Raw genomic sequence first — 21,466 nt, 5'->3', positions numbered from 1 at the left:
TTGGGCTAAACCAATTCCACCTAGAATAGGAGCTTTCAATTGAGAGGTTATCATGAGAAAATTAACACTTGTGACTTGCTACAGAAAAGGAGACCTCACTCCTGCTTATCTCCTCATTGGTGTTTTTTTTTTTTTTTTTTGCAAGGCTAATGGTGAATCTTATATTACTTACTAATTCCTATCCATTTGCTACCAGTATTTGGGATTGGTTTCTTGCTTTGTTTGGTTGCAGGTGGACTCCTCCTTCGAACATCTCAAGCCCCTATGCTTCCACTTCATTGCCTGGCCAAGAAAGAGAGGTAGAATCATGTGGAGAAGTATAGGAGCTATAGCAACCTAAAATCTTTTGGAGGAAAGAAATTAAAGAATATTCCTTGAGAGAGAGGAGCAAGGAGATTTTGATAGAATGCAAAACCATCAAAGTTGTTCAGTGGTTAAAATCTCGAGAGTTGCTTTTGAATTTCTTGGTGGACGACCTTCAAACGTGGTTGGAAGTGGTTAGCTCTTCATTTGTGAAACTCAAAATCAATATGTCATGGACACCACCAGCTGAGGGATACACAAAATTAAACTTTGATGGTAATGGTAGGGAGAACCCATGCCCTTCAAGTGTAGCAAGCATCTTCAAAAAAGGGGCTAGGTCATATGGTGGCACTCTTCTCGGGTCCAGTTGGCATTGAGGATTTTTTTAGGGTTGAAGTAATGGTAGTTGTGGAAGGAGTAGTCAAAGCAAAGGAATTAGGTGTGCACAAGCTAATTGTAGAAGGTGATTCTCAACCGGTGGTCAAATGGCTACAAAATAAAGGGAATGACTTATCGATGTACCAAAATGAATTAAAGAATATTAAATGGTTAACTAGGGATATGGATGTGAGAATTAAATTGGTCCAAAGAATGGCTAATAGCTTTGCTGATTATTTGGCAAAACAAGGGATTGGGAGAAATCAAATGTTTTGGGCTCAATTGTAAAGTTTTTTTATCTTGGAGATAAGTTGTTTTATCTCCAACGGTATTTGTATTCTATTTATCTCATCTTTAATTAATGAAAGTTACAGTCATTGATAAAAATTAAAAAGCAAAACATAAACTGCTCATTTAAATATACCTCCAGATCATGTTACTCTCAAGACCCAAGCTTCGGAGTGTGTTTACACTCTCATTAAATATGCAAAATTTTATCCCCAAGATCTATCAGAAATGAAAAGGGAAAAGATATGGAATGATGTATCATACTAATGTTTCACTAGAATAAAATCAACAAATTAATTCAAAATCCTCATGGCAGATTTAACTAAAACACAGTTAACTAGCAACCGTACTATTTACAATGAAGTACCCACAGCATAAGATTTACGCCTTTTCAGAGCTTCTCGAGCAAGATCTTCATCTCCTTTCTCCAGAGCAAGTTGTGCCCTACGATACCTACATCCAAACAACACTTAAATGTAACGTTTAGCATAAATTAACACTTATAAGATATTGAAATGATACATTAATGTCAAATATTACCAATCTTCAGAAGCTTTTTGTGCAGCTTTGTATTTGTTTTCCAACTGCTTCTGAGATGCCAATACCTTCACAAAAAAAGGTATGCATAATCATGAAGGTATAAAAAGAAGAATGGTGAAGGAATAAACTAAGCACTAATGCAGCCTATAGAATGGACTTTCCACTGTTTTGTGGCAAATTTAGGTCGTCCTTGTGTTCCCTCCATTTTCCTCCACACAATACATTTGCAAATTTCTTTATTAAATTTGTTATATATCAAGAAAAAGAGGAAACAAGAAAACAAGGCAAATTATAAAAATGAGAAGCAGTGGAAAAAAAAAGAAATGAAGGAAAGAGAAGGAACAGAGTTGTTGACAACTCAGACCCTGGGTATGGGGGATACCAATGAACCTTTTTAGAATAGTTCCTTCTATATTGCTTTAACTGGAAGTTACAAAAAGGCACTCGCTCACTCACTCAGCCCATAAGGTACATGATTAGGAGACGAGGCCACACCTAGGCATCTAAAGATGCTAGATGTGCATGTTACAACATGCTTAACATATTTTAATTGCTTGACTCATTTTCTATTACAATAAACATGATAAAGTGAATAACTATTAACAGCTTTGAACAAGTTTCTGCATCTATTTCTTTTTATAGCTGAATGCATCTTTTCTTTTTTGGGAATTTTTGCACCCTAAAATCTAGATTAAGATCATATATACAGATTATGTGAATGTTTTAATTGAAGAAAAGTTATGCAAAAATGTATCACAGGAACTTTTTGTTAATGGTTGAATCAAATATTTCATTGGCTTATGGTTATTGATGCCTTTTAGTTAAGGCCCTGTTTGGCACGTCTTTCCGTGCAGTCTTTCGGCTGCTTACAAGCTGGGAACACCGAAAATCGGTCTATTCCCGTTTGGCACGCAGAAGATCTCGCCGCCAAAAGACGGGGCGTCGAAAAGACGCAGGAAGCCCATTTTGGGCTGATTTCGGGAAGCTCCAAATGAAGCTTCCTGTGTCTTCCGCGTTTTAATCTCGTGCAGAAAGACCCGAAACGGCGCACAGAAAGATGTGCGTCTGCCAAACGGTCTTGGGGCTGCCCAGATCTTATGTCAAAAGCTCAATGCGTCTATTGACTGACAGAGCTACGAGAAAATCTTCTCAAAAAGACTTGCCAAACTGGCCCTAAAACTATGTGCTTGGGAATGTTTGAAGAAAAATTCTGTAAAATCTTATCCTAGGGGCTTTATGGTATGTAAGTAATTATAAAATTCATAAGTTTATTTTTTAAGGGGCTCATTACTTGATGAAATGGTAAAATCCCAAGCTGACAAGCATGAGAACATGGATTTGAGTCTGAGAGCAGCCATTTTGTGAGCCAAAAGTTAGGTCTTTATCCGGTCCACCCCTTCAAAGACTCCAAATAGGTGGGACCAACAATGGGTAGTGGCCTATAGTTTATATTTTTAATATAGTTGCTTTATTGAATTATTATTATATTGCATATTATGTTTGATATATTAAAATTAACATTCAAATATCTACTTCTCATGAATATGATAATTTTCTATGTTTTGATATGAAATGTATGATTACTTGATGAATATTATTGTTGTTAGTGTAGATGATTATTAAACAAAAAATAAGAAATCAACTTAGGATTTTTGGGGATTTTTACTTGCATATCTTATCACTTAGGCACCTAGGCATCTAGGCACTCACTGTTTGCCTAGCATTTTTTATCAGTCCTGGTCACCTAGGCATCTACTTCTCATTTTGTGCACAGATGTATGATGTCCAAGAAAGAAGACCAGAATATGGAGTGTATGCTAAATTTTCCATTGACTACAAAGGCCTGAAATTTATTCTTGTCCTTCTTAGTTGTTAGCCTGATTTTCTTTATAGATGACAGAGATAGATCCTCTTGAATAGCATTCCTTTCCTTCTGCTACTTAGTAGGTGTTTGGAGGGAAGAATCCTGTCTAAGCCAACAATTCAGGCAACCATTGTTTCCATCCTAATGAACTGCTACCACATTCTGAAAGACTTCACAGATTCAGCCCACCATATTCTGCAGGGATAAAAAGGGCAGTGAAGTGCACGAGGTTCCCGCCAATGCAGGGTCTGGGGAGGGACAGGGACAGATGTACACAGCCTTACCCCTGCATATACAGAAAGGCTGTTTCCAAGATTTGACTATGTATTTTATCCGTAGGGTCCTTTTGAAATCATAAATTTGGGAATCTTGTAATTTTGTATAGGGAGAATGTCTTATCCCCTTCTACATGCATAGAATTCACCTATGATACCAGATGCCTATAGATGGGTTCCACCACCCTGTCTAGCCTTGTCTTTGACATGTCTGGGTATAAAAGATTTTTCAAACACAATTTTCTTGTTACAAGAAGAAATGACTCAAAGTACAAGCATAAGACATACCTGTGCTGTGGCTTGACGCATTTTTGTCAAATCATCATTCATTTCAAGCACAGTTTGTTCCAATATCTTCTCTGGATCTTCAAAGGAGCTTATGATTGCATTTGCATATGACTAAATTTTTTTCACAATAAAAAAATAAAACATAATATTAGCAATGCAGAGTGAAGAGGAAGCTGAAGCCATGATTATAGTATAAGAAAATCATAAAATGATTGCAAAGAGCATTTTACATATATCTTACCTTGATGACTCTAGCAAACCGATCAAAAAGGTTCATCCTAGCACCAAGAGCACCTCCACCATGTGCAGTACATCTTAATCTGTTGGAATATGTTACCCTTAGCCCTGAAACTGTTAGAGGAAAGAAAAGTCACCAATCTTAGTCTGTTGGAATATGTCCTCTGGGAGAGACAAAGTTTCTATTGCTGATGGCTCCCTTGTGCCAATTTCTGGCAAGGGAGACATCAGATTGTCTGATGCTATCACCCTATCCTCAGTTTTGCATGTTCCCAAGCTTAGTGCTAACTTGCTTTCAGTTAGTAGTATTACTAAAAATCAAAACTATTCAGTAACTTTTTTCCCTGATCGGTGTGTTTTTCAGGATCTGGAAACGAAGAAGGTGATTGGGATTGGTTGTGAGATGAATGGAGTCTACCTACTTGAACATTCACAAGGGAAGGAAAGTGAAGTGGGGAAATTGTTTGTCTCTCAGTCTTGGAGTAAGATTATGCTTTGGCATAACCGCTTAGGTCATTTATCTTTTGGGTCTTTGAAGAGTCTTTTTCCAAACTTATTTGAGTCAGTAGAAGTGTCTAGTTTGAAGTGTGAAAGTTGTGAGCTCGCAAAACACAGTAGATCATCTTATCTTTCGAGTAATAAAAGAAGCAACCTTCCTTTTGAAATTGTGCATACCGATATTTGGGGGCCATATCATACTCCCACCATGGGGGGGTACAAATATTTCTTATTATTTGTTAATGATTATACCCGTTTCTCATGGGTTTACCTTATGCACTCTCAAGATGAGGTCCCTTCTCTGACTTAGGCTTTCCATCAGATGGTTCTAACCTAGTTTGAAACCAATATCAAAACTCTTAGATCCGATAATGCCAATGAATACTTTGCAAAACCCTTGGCATCCTATCTCCTTGATCATGGGGTCATTCATCAGAGCACCTATCCTCGTACACCTCAACAAAATGGGGTTGCTGAGAGAAAAAACAGACATATCTTAGAGGTAGCCAGAAGCATCATGATCAACTCTAACGTTCCCATATGCTTCTAGGGGGATGCAATCCATACAGCTGTGTACCTTATTAACAAGGTTCCTTCACGGGTTCTAAACATGCAAACTCCATTCAGTTTTCTATATCCAGATAAGGACCTATTCACTATTCCCCTCAAAACTTTTGGGTGTACTTATTTTGTTCAAATCCTTGGACCTCATCGCTCCAAGTTTGATCCCAAAGCTACTAAATGTATTTTCCTTGGGTATGCACAAAATCAAAAGGGATATTGCTGTTATGAGCTTGTTTCAGGGAAGCGTTTTGTGTCCATTGATGTCACTTTGTTTTAGGATAGCCCTGCTATTAATAGGGCTTCTCCTCAGGGGGAGAGTAGTGAGGAAGGGATTTCAGTTCCAACCCCAAAAGTTCCTTTACCTATCCTAGTTACTGATGGGGAGAATTGTGAAGAGGGTGAGGGTTGTCAAAAATGCAGAGAGTTGAGAGTGTATCATAGAAGGTGGTGGAAGCAGGTTGATTCTCGTACTCAACAGCAATCCAAGTCAATTCCAACATCTTCTACAGCCCCAGATCTAGACACTACTATTGCTCCCACAGTTGATCCCACTATTACAGATGCTCAGCCCTCATTGTCAGATGACCTTGATCTTCCAATTGCAATTCGTAAAGGGAAGCAACATTGCACCTCATCTACTGCCCACTGCATCTATAAGTTCCTTTCCTATGATTGTCTCTCAGAATCCTATAGATCTTACCTGGCATCTATTGCTACTATTCCTATACTCAAAAAAGTGCAAGAAGCTCTTTTGATAACTGAATGGAAGCAAGCAATGCAAGTAGAGATGGATGCTCTTGTTAAGAACAACACATGGGAACTAATTAACCAGCCTGAAGGGAAGAAACCTGTTGGATGCAGATGGATGTTTACTATGAAATATAATGCTAATGGGGTTGTAGAGAGGTATAAGGCCAGATTGGTTGCAAAGGGATTCACACAAACTTATGGCATAGACTATACGGAAACGTTTGCACCTGTTGCAAAAATGAACCACACACACTAGAGCCTAAGTGTGGGTATGGAACCTCACTCGTGGCTACTAACTATTTCTACACTGTTTAGAGGTGTTTTTGAGGACCCATTTTTGAAATTATATATATATATATATATAGATATATATATATTTAAAATGAAATTGAAAACCAAAGAAATAAAAAAATAGGGGGAGTATCGTTATAAGTACCGATACACCTCTGCCAATACACAGAGGTGAATCGATACTTTGAACCACATGTTCAATACAGCAGTTAGCAATGTTTGCGTTGATTAAACCCTAACAAAATAAGAAAATAATAAAAAGAAACTAGTATATAAACACAAAATGAATATTCCAGTTTAATAATGTCTATTTTATAATTATAATGTCAAAACAATTAAAAATATAAAAGTATTTTATAACCCAGTGCACAAAACTAATTGGCGACTGGGCGAGGCGAGCCTCCAAGGGTGCCTTGTCGCCAAGGCGTCGCCTTGACAACTATGGCAGTGACTAGTGATTTATTAGGACCACCTACTATAGCTTCTCTAGAGTTTGTTACAACAGCTGCAGTGAGGGCCAAATTGGAAAGATATGGGCAGTTTCTGAACCAGAGGGTTATAGCCAATTCTAGCTCATTATTAGGTGGACAGGAAGGTGCAGATGGATTAGGAGGTAGCCATTTTACTTTGTTTGCACATACAGGTAGTTCACATGCCACTACAAATTATATACCCACTACAGGTAAGGGGGGACCTCCCTAGATTATAGACTCAGGAGTCTCAAAACATATGGCCAACATTTCCACCATCTTCTCCTCTTACCACCTCTGCTCTGTAGAAGAACTACTGAAGGGTAGTTTTGTAATTCTACTATTCTGTACTTTATTTATTCTTTCTTGTACTATAATAGGCGTGTACTTTAGTGTACAGACCCTTTTTATTCTCTTTGTAAGGACAGTATTGTCTATTCACATAAGTTTAATATAAATACATCTTTTCTGGGTTGGTTCGATCTGACTGATCAACCCTAACAGATCTGGACTTTTGTCTTTCTCTCTTCTCTCTCTCTCTTTCTCGAGCTGACATGGTATCAGAGCAAGCTAATCTCTGATCCTTTTCTCCTCTCTTTGATCAGTGTGACATCTGTTGTTACTTCTGATTGAATCTGGATGGTTTTGATCTATCCAGATATCAGTTTTCTCTGTTTTGCACACCCTAGGAGAGAGATTTTATTAGATCTCTCTCATACGACTTCAATTTGCAGTGAGATTTGAAAGGAAGTGTCGCCTAGGCCCTCTCATCATACTCTGAAAATATCATCGAGATCTGAGAAGATCTGAGAGAGATCTATACATTTCCTCTGGGTGGCTGCACCCAAACTTTCCTTTTCTGGACTGTGTTTCAAGTTTTTCGTCTTTTGCTGAATCTTGGACAATTTCTGGTGACTTATGGCTTTGGAAAAGAGTGAATTCATTTCCGTCAAGTTTGACGAGAGCAACTATGCTCTCTGGAAATTTCATTTTCAGTACTTTGTTGAAGGGAAAGGCATGTGGGGTTACATTGACGGTTCCACTCCCATGCCTGACACATGGGAAATTTCAAAGGGCTGAAACAGTGGAGAACCGAAAATGCTCAGGTTACATCATGGATACTTGGGTCTATCTCAATGGATGTCAATATCCCAATGAGAGGTCTCAAATCTGCCCATGACATGTTCGAATACCTAGAAAAGGTATATCAGCAATCGAACATGTCTAGGCAATATCAGATCGAAATCGATATCTTCTCCTATGTTCAAGGGGAGAAGAGGATTCAGGAATACTATGCAAGATTTATAAACCTTTGGACTGAATATGAACTGGCTCACTTTGGGGATCTTTCTACAGATTGTTGTGTGAAGACCATGAAGAAACATCTTACTAAGAGGAAGACCATGCATTTCTTGATGCATCTCAGGCCTGACTATGAAACTCTACGCTCCAACATTCTCAGTAGAGAACCAGTCCCTGAACTAGATGCAATTCTTGGAGAGTTGTTACGGGAGGAAACACGTCTTCTTACTTTATCTGCACTTGATCAGAAGAAGGAACATGGCATTGATACTGTGTTCTTAGCCACCAAGCAGAAGGGTAAAAAAGACTTCTCGAAGTTGCAGTGTTATGAATGTAAGGAATTTGGTCACGTGGCGTCCCACTACAAGAAGTTTGGTACTTACTGCAAACAGCAAGGACATATCATTGTGGAATGTCCGACTAGGCATTGATACTATGTTCATAGCCACCAAGCAGAAGGGTAAAAAAGACTTCTCGAAGTTGTAGTGTTATGAATGTAAGGAATTTGGTCACGTGGCGTCCCATTGCAAGAAGTTTTGTACTTACTGCAAACAGCAAGGACATATCATTGTGGAATGTCCGACTAGGCCTCCTAAGAAGGGACAGCATAAGGCTTATCAGGCCTCAACCGAATCTGCTACCACTGATGCTGCCACCTCATCATCAGCCCACAAGTCAGATGCCCAAGGAAATCTGACCAAAGAAAGGATCCGTGAGCTTATGTCTTCAGCTATTTCTTTTGCTTTTTCTGCTTTTAGTCTGGCTGGTAAGTCTGCTTTTTTGTGTTCACCCCCGTGTCGCATGTGGATTATTGATTCAGGGGCCTCAAATCACATGACTGGGGCCTCCTTTGGTCAGTCTCCTAAACCTAGACCCTTTGACAACCATATTATTACTGCCAATGGTGATTCTTTACTTGTATATGGTTGTAATGATTTGCTCTTATCCACTTCTCAGACCAAACCCTTTCATCTTCCCAAAACTTTTTTGTCCCTAAATTGACTACTAGTTTAATATCTGTAGGACAACTTGTTAATGATGGTAATAATGTTTTATTTACTCATGATGGTTGTTTCATTTAGGACCAGCACACTGGGGAGCTGAAAGGGAAGGGCCGTAGGCTTGGGAGGCTGTTTGCTTTGGAATTCGAGACTAAGAGATCTTCATCAGATTCTTGTTTGTTATCTGTTTCTCCTTGTTCTTCTATTTCTTCATGTAATAATGTGTGGCATTTATGGCATAATCGTTTGGGCCACACTCATGCTAAGAATTTGGATTATTGTTTTCCTCTGGCTGTTTACCTTTGAATACTACTTCAGTCAAGAATATTGATAAATCTTGTTTAACTTGCTGCTATAATAAAAGTCATGTTTTACGTTTTCCATCTTCTACTCAACATGCATCTACACCTTTTCATCTCATTCATAGTGATGTGTGGTCGTCTTCAATCATCTCGCTCTTGGGTTATAAGTACTTCATATTATTCATTGAATTGTACTCGTTACACATGGGTTTACTTTCTTCGAAAGAAATCAGAAGTCTTCTCCATGTTTAAAAACTTTCATGGTATGGTAATGACCCAGTTTAAAAGCACCAAAAATATTTTGAGGTCAGATTCAGGGGGAGAGTATTATGATGGTGAGGATGGTGAGTTTCAAACCTATCTTAAACAACATGGCATTCAGTCCCAGAGATCTTGTCCCAGTACTCCTCAGTAGAATGGAGTATCAGAGCACAAGAACCGTCATATTGCTAGTATGGTGAAGTCCTTGATACAAGATTCACATGCTCCCCTTACCTTCTAGTTGGAGGCGACCCGCACTGTTGTTCATCTCATCAATAGTCTTCCTACACCTGTCCTTGAAAATTCTTCTCCTCATCAGTCGTTATTTTATCGTCCACAAACCTATCCATCCTTCGTGTCTTCGGATGTGTTTGCTTTGTCCATATCCCTCCCCATGAAAGCACAAAGCTAACAGCTCAATCAGCTATGTGTGCTTTCTTGGGATATAGTACGGAACACAAGGGATTTCTCTGTTATGATCCCAAAGTCCGCCGGTAGCGCATTTCTCGTAATGTCATATTTCTTGAGAATTTCTCATTCTTTGAACATATTTGTAAATTACTTGCACCATCCATCTCTGTTCTACATGATTTTGGATCTATAGGTGATTCTCCTTCTCTTCAGCCTCTTCAGACATACTTCAGGAAGCATCCAGTTCACCCATTGCCTATGCCTCCTCCATCTCAAACAACAGTGTCTGGTCATTCCTCTCCATCCACCATTACCGTAAGTGCAGATTCTCCTCCTGAGGATTTACCTTCATCTATTCCTTTGCGTCGGTCATCTCGTATTTCTCATCCACCTGGTCGCTATGGCTTCTTTTCTAGTCATAGATCCTTCTCAGTTGTTTTGTCATCCACAGATATTCCTAAGTCTTACAGCCAGGTCGTAGCAGTTAAGCATTGGAAAGAAGCTATGGATTCAGAGGTTCAGGCTCCATTGGAAAGTGACACATGGGATCTTGTCTCTCCTCCTCCAAATGCCTTCACAATTGGTAATCGGTGGGTTTACACTGTAAAACTCAAATCTGATGGTACTCTAGACAGATATAAGGCCCGTCTGGTTGCTCAAGGCTACAAGCAAGAGTATGGAATTGACTACGATGAAACTTTTGCACCTGTGGCTAAAATGACAACAATCCGTTTACTACTTGCCATTACTTCCCTCAAACAGTGGGCAGTTCATCAGGTGGATGTTAAGAATGCCTTCCTCCATGGAGAGTTACAGGAGACAATTTATATGAAACCACCTCCCGGCTACTGTGACAATCCTCAGTTGGTGTGTAAACTGAAGAAATCCTTATATGGCCTTAAACAAGCTCCAAGAGTTTGGTTTGATCGCTTCCGTACAATAGTGTTGGAAGCTGGTTTTCAGCAGAGTGCTTCAGACTACTCTCTCTTCACTCTCAAGCGGGCTCAGGGACTGACTCTTCTTTTGGTATATGTTGATGACATCCTTATTACTAGAGATGATGTGGACGGTATTACCAATCTCAAACTCCTGCTTAGTAACTCATTCAAAATGAAAGATCTTGGGCCAGTCACATACTTCCTTAGACTTGAAATTCAAAGAAGTCATCGGGGTTACTTCATCAATCAACAAAAATATGCTTCTGATTTGGTGTCTCTTGCTCACTTGACTGATTCTAAACATGTTGATACTCCTCTAGAACTTAATTGTAAGTTGAGTAAAGATGAGGCTGACCTTCTTCCTAATGCTACTTTGTATAGACAGCTTGTAGATAGTCTTATCTACCTCACCATGACTAGACCTGACATCTCCTATGTGGTTCAGATTGTAAGTCAGTTTGTTTCAGCTCCACATCAGCCTCACTATTCGGCAGTTCTCCGAATTATTCGTTATGTACGGAGCACACTATCATATGGCCTATTTTTCTCATCCTCTTCATCCACACAGCTCCGAGCTTATGTAGATGCTGATTGGGCCGGTTGTCCTGACACTCGTCGCTCTACTACTAGCTGGTGTATATTCCTTGGTGATTCTCTGATTTCTTGGAAATGCAAGAAACAACAAACGGTTTCCAAGTCATCTACTGAAGCCGAGTACAGAGACATGTCTTCAGTCTGCAGTGAAATAATCTGGCTTAAGGCACTCCTTCATGACATGAATATTGATTACTCATCTGCTCTTCCTCTATTTGCAGACAACATGAGTGCAATCAAGATTGCAACCAATCCTGTATTTCATGAGAGAACTAAACATATTGAGGTGGATTGTCACTTCATTCATGACCTTCCTCATGCGGGTCACATCTCTCTCCCACATGTTTCATTGGGTCTACAGCTTGCGGATCTCTTCACCAAAGCCATGACCAAAGCCTAACATAATTTCCTTGTTGACAAGCTGATGCTTCTACCCCAGCATCAGTTTGAGGGGGAGTGTAGAAGAACTACTGAAGGGAGTTTTGTAATTCTACTATTCTATACTTTATTTTTGTCTTTCTTGTACTATAATAGGCGTGTACTTTAGTGTACAAACCCTTTTTATTCTCTTTGTAAGGACAGTATTGTCTATCCACATAAGTTTAATATAAATACATCTTTTCTGGGTCGGTTCGATCTGATTGATTAACCCTAACAGATCTGGACTTTTGTCTTTCTCTCTGCTCTCTCTCTCTTTCTCGAGTTGACATGCTCTGGTAGAGATAGAGTTTCTATAGCCGATGAATCACATGTTCCCATTGCTAGGAAAAGGCTTGTCAAGATAACCAATACCATTACCCTACATTTTGTCCTTCATGTTCCTAGACTGAGCACTAATCTTTTATCTGTTAGTAAACTGACAAAGAATTTGAACTGTTAAGTGATCTTTTCTCCTGCTCATTGTGTTTTGTAGGATTTGGAATCAAAGAGGACGATTGGGAGTGGTCATGAGGTGAATGGAATCTATCTTCTTGATGTGCTTCCCAATCATCAGATTCATCATGTCAACAAGAACATTAAGTCAGAGTCAATGGGTCAGATTATGCTTTGGCATAACCGGTTGGGCATTTGTCTTTTTCTTCTTTGCATTTTTTTGTTTCCAAAATTGTTTGAGTCTATCAATTTGTCCAACATGGAGTGTGAGGGTTGCCAACTTGGAAAGCATTGTAGACATTCCTCTAAAGCAAGCAATAAAAGATTCTCCTCTGTTTTTTATATAGTTCATACTGATGTGTGGAGACCATACCATATTTCCTCTATGAGTGGCTATCAGTATTTTCTTCTGTTTGTGGATGATTATTCTCGATACTCTTGGATATATTTGATAAGATCCCGTGATGAAGTACCGTCTTTAGTTCAAAAGTTCTATCAGATAGTGTTGACGCAATTTGGGGTACGAATGAAAGTATTTAGATCAGATAATGCCAAGGAATACTTTGAAAAAAAAAACTTGGCATCATACCTATTGGAGCACGGAGTAGTGCATCAAAGCAGTTGTACATACACTCCATAACAAAATGGTGTAGCAGAAAGGAAGAACAAATATATTGTGGAAGTAGCAAGAAGAATGATGTTGAGCTCTACAGTTCCAATTCGTTTTTGGGTGATGCAATTCTTATAGCAGTTTTCTTGATTAATCAAGTGCCTTCTCGTGTTCTTAGATATAGCACTTCATTCAGCCTTCTTTTTCCTAAGGGAGAGATGTTCCATATTCCTATAAGGGTTTTCGGATGTGTATGCTTTGTCCATGTTCTTGGTCCTCACCGCTCAAAGCTGGACCTAAGGCGAAGAAGTGTGTCTTCCTTGGGTATGCAAGAAATCAGAAGGGGTATTGTTCTTATGATCTAGTCTCTGGGAGTCGGTATGTTACTATGGATGTCACCTTTTTTGAGTCCACACCTTTTTTCTCGGGAGGGGTTCTTCTCAAGGGGAGTGTTTTAGGGAAGGAAGTGAGCAATCCATACCACTTCCTATTCCAAGTCCTTTGCCCACTCCAGTGTCTGACCGACCTACTCCACCCACTTTACCACCTCCATTATGTCCTTGCCTCTTAGTGTTTTACACTACAACACTTATGACAACATAGGGAGGTGGATTCCACCACGTCACTCCCTATCAGCTAGACGTGTTCATGGGCTGAGCTCGGGCCTAGCTTTTGCCAAAATTTGAATGGGCCCAATGCAAAGCCTGAGCCCGACATAGTGTAAAGTTAGTCCCGAAGCCCGGCCCATGAACAGGTCTACTATCGATATCGGCTCACCGGAGATTCCAGGTTCAACTAACACAAACCCAGGTATGCCTCTTATTTCCTCTGATGGTTTAGTTCCTATTGATACTACTACCCTTGCTCCTAACACCATTGCAGATGACCTAGATCTCCCTATTGCACTTCGAAAAGGGAAGATGAAGTGTACTGCTCATTGCATCTCATACTATCTTTCCTACAGTGGATTATCTCCTTCTTATCGGGCCTTCCTTTCCTCCCTTGACTCTATGTCTATACCCAGGAGTGTTAGTCAGCCTCTCTCCAAACCTGAGTGGAAGATAGTTGTATAGAAGGAAATGAAAGCATTGATTAAAAATAAGACATGGGAGATTGTGGATTTACCTGATGGCAAGGAGACAATTGGATGTAGATGGGTTTATACAGTGAAGTACAAAGTTGATGGAAGTATAGAAAGGTACAAGGCGAGGTTGGTTGCAAAAGGGTACACTCAGACTTATGGCATGGATTACTTGGAGACTTTTGCACCAATGGCAAAGATGAGATCAGTCCGGATTCTTCTATCATTAGCAACTACATACTCTTGGCCACTCTTCCAACTTGATGTGAAGAATGCTTTTCTTAATGGGACTTGCAAGAGGAGATGTACATGGATCTTCCAACTACTTTTTACAATGATGTGGATAAAGGAAAGTTATGTAGATTGGAAAAGTCTCTATATGGTTTGAAGCAATCACCCAAAGCTTGGTTTGACAGGTTTAGAAGTGCATTGGTTGTATTTGGCTACACTCAAACTCAATCAAATCATACTCTTTTTGTGAAAAGGAGGGGTCACTAGTGCTAGTTTTGATAGTGTATATGGATGACTAGGGGTGGATTCGAGCCAAGCCAAGCCGAGTCGAATACTTGGCTATTCGAGCTCTGCTTGCTCAAACTGTGTTAGGCTCGAGCTAGAAACTTGAGCTCTAGCTCGATTCGGTTCAAAGCTCGCAAGTTCGATCTCGATTGCAATCCAATTTTAAAAAAAAATAAAAAATATTTTTTATTTTACATACAAAAAATTAAGAATTATAAAAATTATTTAGTATTATACATATAAAAAACAAAAAATATACATATAAAAATGTTTTTACTTTACATACAAAAAATAAGAATTATAAAAATTATTTACTATAATACATAAAAATAAAAATATTATATATAAAATATTATTATATAAAATAAAAATTATTTATCATATATATTTATATGTATATGTATGTATGTATGTATATAATAAAAAAATATTTATTTATTATACTAGGCTCGCAAGCCTCATGAGCCGAGCTTCATTAGGCTCGAGCTCGGCTCGATTAGTAAACAAACCTATATATCAGGCTCGAGCTCGGCTCAAAGCTCGGTTTAAACTGAGTCGAGCTGAGCTTTTCATGAGCCGAGCTCGACTGGCTCGTGAGAAGCTCGACTCGTGGCCACCCCAATGGATGACATTATAGTCACCCCTATGGATGACATTGTAGAGAGCTAAAGTACTTTCTAGGCATTGAGGTGGAAAGGTCCAAGCATGGGATATTCATCTCACAGAGGAAGTTAAGTTTTGGATCTACTACAGGAGACAGAAAAACTTGGGGCAAGGGCAGTTGATACACTTATTGATCAAAACCACGAGATAAATGCTTCTGAAGGTGAGCTAGTGAAGGATGTTGGAAAGTATCAAAGATTAGCGGGCCGGTTGCTATACTTATGTATGACACGACCAGACATCACTTATGCAGTGAGTATGGTGAGCCAATACATGCATGCCCCATGAATTCAGCACTAGGAGGCCATTGACAGGATATTTTCCTATTTGAAGGGACACCCAAGTAGAGGCATATTGCTTGTTGACCATGGACAATTGAAGTTAGAGGCTTACACAAATGCTGATTGGGCAGGGCGCCTAGATAACAGGAGATCTACATCAGGAGTTTGCACTCTTGTTGGAGGTAATCTAGTTTCATAGAAGAGTAAGAAACAAACAGTTATGGCAAGGTCAAGTGCAGAAGCTGAATATAGAGCCATGGCACATGGTGTTTCAAAGCTCCCCTAGGTCTGTTGATGTTCTTACCATATATTGCATCTAACTTGCAACTTGTCAATGTTCTTACAAAAGGTGTTGCCATCCGGGGAAGGGTGACATCCGGAGAAGTGTGCTTACCATATATTGCATCTAACTTGCAGCTTGATGATGTTCTTACAAAAGGTGTTGCAAGAAACAAACTGGAGCATGATCTACGCAAGTTTGGAATGTGTGACATCTATTCCCAACTTGAGAGGGAGTGTTGAGTTTTGGGCTGATATCACTTGTTTTTATTTACATAGCATAGTTAGGGAGTTATTGGGCCCAAGGCCCATTAGTTTATGTTTAAGTTAAGAGTGTTTATTTAGTTTTTATAAGTAGTCGACTTACTAAGGGCATACTTGTCTTTGTATTCAGTTTTTATTTGTGAGTATATAAGCTAATGAAAGGGGTGGCCTGACCTAATTTTTGGCTTCTCCCATTCTCTTCAATTTCTCTCCTCTTTTCTTCTCTGCATAAACTTTCTCTTCTCTTTCTTACACAGGTTTTATATCAAAAAGGATCTTCTAAACTTTTCTACTTTAGTAAATGGCTTTTGGAGATTTAGGTTGATAATGGAAACTATATGGAGAAGGGAAGTGGAATGTAAGTATGGGGTGGCTAGGTTTGTGTAGGATTCAAGGGAAGTGTAAATGTTGTTGAGTGAGCATTTGGAAAGAATTGTATTTCGAACAATCTCTTATGAGGATTACTTAATTTAAATAGGTGAGGGATCAGTGAGAGTGTAGGAAGATGATTAGTATGGAGTAGGGAGGTTGTGTGATCTTAATCTATGTCCAAGAATATAAAGGCTGAATTCATGAAACACCACTATCAGTCAACATTAAAATTAAGAGGCAATCAGGAGGTTTTTTGTCCAACATTAAGAAAACAAGTTTTAGATTAGAAGCTAGAGGAATTCATCCCTTAGCAAAATTAAATAGGAAAAAAAAAAACCATTCCTTTGGAAAGTGCTGCAATATAGTGGAAATAATGCAAATTTGGTGTTGCAGTGACGTCATTATAATGCAATTATTAGAAAGCAAGTGGAGATCCCAAATATCATGGGGAGTTGGGGCAACTGATTCCTCGGGGATAGAAGCCTTTGTTTGGTTAGTGCCTGTGGACAGCATCCTTACAATTGATCACTTGAAGAAGAGAGGTTTTGAGATTACAAGTATTATGTGTAACAAATGTGAAGACATGTGACATCTGTTCACTTTCAAAGAGGTGACTTTCAATGGAAATTCTTTTCTTCCTTGTTTAGAGTACAAGCTTATCTCAATAATAACCTAGATGAAATTTTCTTTTCGTGGTCAAATATTCAAGGAATTAAGAAGACAAAGAAAAAAAGCAGGAGCTGTATACCAATTGCAATGTGTTGAGATATTTGGAGACAGAGGAATGGATGATTGTTTGAGGATAAAAAAGAACATTGAGAGATTAATCAACAAAAAGGAACATTGAGAGATTATGTGCTGATATTAGAAATATGATTTTGGACTGGGTTTTGGTTCTTCCAGAATTTTCAGGGGTAGATAGATCCTCTTTTGGCTCAAGGGATACTATTGAATTGTCTTATGATGTTGTATCTTGAATTTGAAGTATGAGAGAGTTAGATTCAAATTGATGTATTTCATATGCAACTAGGATTCTAGCTCATCACCCTAATAGATATTGTACTTCTTTTATTTTTAATTGAAATTTTTGTTGAATTTTTATCAGAAAAAAAAAAATGCTTATGAGAAGAAAGGTAGTGAACCTAAAATTGGTTTTTTCATTGGGAAGTTACGACAGGACCAACATTGGGTGATGGCCCTCTAGGTACTGTACATAAAATTCATTGTAACCTGCTAATTCGTAAACTACCACAATCAAGAAGTATGTTTCTCTAGAGCCAAAAATAAGTTCAGTTAATTAATTAAATTATTTATTACAAAATGGAATGAGATAAAGGAGTAAAATATCTTTACATCTTTGTTATGAGTGTGCGTGTGTGAGTCTTCTGGAGGGGGAGGAAGGATTGGAGAATGAGAAAGCAGAGAACCTGACCCTAGTAATTCCCAGAAAGAATGTCCCTAATCAAGTCAAGATTACTCATAATTCATTTAACTACAAACTTGTATTGCTCTAAAAGAAGAGGCAGAATTATGGGAAGGTGCACTAGAGCAGCAGTGGTTTGGACAATTTGGGAAGAAAGAAATGTAAGGATTTTTTATGACAAGGAAAGAAGCAAAGAAACTGTGACTAAAGTGATAACTCTAAGGGTGGCACATTGGGTGAAAACACTAAAGTTGTTTGCTGATTTCAAGACAGAAGATTCCTTCAGATCTTGAGGAACAAATGCTAACACTGCTTCTAGAAAATCTAAAACAAATGAGGTCCGGTCCCTTCCGGCGGCTGGATGGAAGAAATTAAACTTTGATGGTAGCTGTTTGGGAAATCCTGGCCCATCAGGTATTGTTGGGGTGATAAGGGAAGAGATGGAAATATTTTATCCATGTACTCAGGTCCTATTCAGAATGTTAATGTGGTCAGATCAGAACTGATGGAAGCAGTGTATGGTGTTGAAAAAGCCAAAGAAATGGGGATTAACAGGCTGATAATTGAAGGGGACTCAAAGATTGTTGTAAACTGGCAGAAGAAGGGGGAAGGAGTAATATAGAAGCAAAGAAATGAGCTCAGGCACTTCAAGGAGATATCTAAAGACATGTTGATTCAAATTAGATGGTTTAGGAGATCAGCTAACAGTATGGCTGAGGGACTAGCTAAACAAGGGATTCAAAGACAATCTATGTTCTGGGCTGGTTTGTAATTAGTGGGTTTTTTTTTTCCTTTTGGGCTTCTTTTTCTGCACACAACTTCTTGTTATATATGCTTTTTTAATCTGATCAATAAATAAATTTTGTGTTTCTGATAAAAAAAAAAAAAAAACTACAAACTTGTATCAGAAGTGAATTTAGTACATTAACATAGTTAATAATAACATAAACAAGCAGCTGTTGGGGCAATCTCAAGAGCTCATGAATTTATGTATAAGATGTATAGTTAATTGCAATAATCAGCATTAGGTAGTGGCGTTCTTTTAGTCAATTGCAATAATCTGAGAACACTAGAAAACATAATTCAAATATCTCAGTTCTGCTGCAAATTGTTAATTCAATTGCGTTTCAACATTTTGAACAAGAAGAAAAAGAAACAGCAATTCCAATTTGTAAATCTTCAATCAAATATGAAGAATAACAACATGAACAGATACGCTTTAAGTTATACTGAACTCCATGAATAGCACATATAGTTATCCGATTTCATTCAATGAAGACCATAAATAGAAACTGTGAAAACCTCACAAAAGGAGCATACCTCCACCATTAAAAAAAGATGTTTTGAGGGGTCTCCTCCCGAGGACTACAAGCCTGTTAGAAGAGGCATGTAATGAACAAGATGGTGACGATGCCAAGCTCAATCCAGTAACGGGTGCTTTCATCGCCATTTTCAGAACAAACCGACCTCCCCAATTACAGAAAACAAAATAACTATGTAAATCTTAATGGGAAACGGAGTCACTTGTCAGAGATATTCGTCTCCGATCGAAATCGGTAGTTTGTTTTCAGTGTTTTCGAGTCTCGCTCTCTTGTTTCAGTGTGTGGTAGTGATGATGAGATTTGAGACAGACAAAAAGCAAAAGAATAGAGGGCAATCTTGAATGCTTTTATTAATTGTTTCAGCTTCGTGTGATGAGACTTGAGAGGGCAGTTTGTTTGGGTCCCTACAAATGGATCTCAGGAAAACAACTTTGAGGGTATTTTAGTAAATTAATTCAAAGCTCAAAGCCTCAAGATCAACCCTCAAACAGTCAAACTCTGCCATGGGCCGATGCCAATGTGGATGGACCATGAGTAAGGGCAGGGGTAATCATGGGCCTGTGCCGGGTTTGGCAAGGGCTCTAGCCCAGATGGGCTTAAACATAAACCGGAGCTAGGTTGGGCCGGGTCTCATCATTAACCTAACCGTTATCCCAACTTCCCAAGTACATGAGGTTGGATAGAAGAGTTCTATCTCACCAATCACCATTCTGCATATCCATTGATTATGAGGCTTCTGGTCTTATAACTTCTAAATATACAAAATATTTTGTAGGGAAAGTCTATGCTTCCGGAAAGACATAATAGCGGAAGGGCTTTGATCAATCAAAATCTTCCCATGAATTTTGATAAACATCACCTGATCCGTTATCACTTTTATGATACCAGTTGACCAATTCCAATTTTTCTGGTATCATAGTGAAGCTCTATTTTATATAACAGATGTATGAAACATGTGTCATGTTTTTTAACCCGAAATCGTACTCCAGGCGAAGGGTTGTTGATATGTGTATATTTGGTTGGTTCACCGGATCCTAATATGTAGCATCGGTTAGGGGTATTATCAACTAGCAACTGCTTTCCTAGGGCATTCGGGTAATTTCCACCCTTAGCGATTTGAAGAGCACTTAATGTGGGTGCACGTTCTAGGTACATTTACTCCTAGGCCAATGACATGAGGTCATGATCAACCAATGCTTCTCCAAATCCCCCTACATGACTATGATATATGGAATGGTTGCATATTATGCATTACTCCCCCTCGAGGAAACTCTTATTATAAAAGAGACACCACAACCAAAGATAGACACGCATACTTTACCTATCACTTGCACTCTTGTGGTGATCTCTATTTTTTTTGAGCCCTTAGCTAACTTGATTGTCAAAGTCCTCACCCCTGAAAACACTCCCAAGGCCTCTAACATCTCTTCACTCTTAGCAAGTGTGACCATCAGCCTTCGGACCTCGAAAATCACTTGGCTGCCCTCGGCCCTAAATTTAGCAGCATCAATTGTGACAACCACCTTGAAATTTTGTTAGCCATTTATCAAAAGATAAATAGAAGAAAATAGAGGAGGACATATCCCGTCTTGCCCCAAACCCAAAATACAACTTACATTCCCTTTTATCTCTTTAAGCCACCCAAATCTAAAGAAAAACACATTAAATATAATCAACTCTTATTTGAGAAAGAAACAAAAGATCTATACTACTTCTAAAAGTGTGAATAGCCTCCCTTTCTAGAATTTTCATTGGACAAGTTTTATCCCTACATGTCTATGCATATAGAGAGGGCATATATATAATTTACTCCCACAATAACTGAACCAAAAAACCAACTGTTTTTGCTCCCACAAACTGCTCCCCTCCAACTTTACAGTTTTATCTCCTATAATTAACACCTCCCACGTTCATATTCAAAAAGACAACTGTTAGATATGTGATCATACCTGCTGGTTTGGTCTCTGGGAATTAATCAGAGCTGGGGTGAGCATGTCAATGTTGAGTGCTTTCTTGGGTTGAATTATCGATCACCTCTGCTGTAGGCTTGTAGCGGAAGTGAAAGTAACCAATATTGTTTCAGGAAGTAAAGGTCCAATTCTGCAAAGGTACAACATATCATGCAATATTCATTCCTTTAAATCGTTTCTGTTTGGATAGTTTTTTGAGCTTGAACAAGAAATTACTCTTCTGTGATTAGAAACTAGGAGCTGGTCGTGATAATAGC

The 21,466-nt window shown here is 38.7% G+C and overlaps 1 protein-coding gene across 1 annotated transcript in view; it reads right to left on the bottom strand.

Annotated features, from left to right (window-relative positions):
- LOC104605250 (membrane-associated protein VIPP1, chloroplastic-like) overlaps positions 1–19,620 on the bottom strand; it is a 31,725-nt gene extending 12,105 nt beyond the window's left edge. Inside the window, exons 1-5 of the mRNA XM_010269934.3 lie at positions 19,238–19,620; positions 4,178–4,287; positions 3,937–4,047; positions 1,510–1,574; positions 1,341–1,422 (exon numbers count right to left, since the gene is read on the bottom strand). Of these exons, the coding sequence (XP_010268236.1) occupies positions 1,341–1,422; positions 1,510–1,574; positions 3,937–4,047; positions 4,178–4,287; positions 19,238–19,367 (498 nt within the window). The 5' untranslated portion in view covers positions 19,368–19,620. The remainder of the gene's footprint in view (positions 1–1,340; positions 1,423–1,509; positions 1,575–3,936; positions 4,048–4,177; positions 4,288–19,237) is intronic.
- Between the last annotated feature and the right edge of the window lie 1,846 nt (positions 19,621–21,466).

This window comes from Nelumbo nucifera, chromosome 1 (genome assembly GCF_055504915.1).
Source record: "Nelumbo nucifera cultivar China Antique chromosome 1, China Antique-T2T, whole genome shotgun sequence".
Lineage (NCBI taxonomy): Eukaryota > Viridiplantae > Streptophyta > Magnoliopsida > Proteales > Nelumbonaceae > Nelumbo > Nelumbo nucifera.
This window is presented reverse-complemented; position numbering and strand designations above follow the sequence as displayed.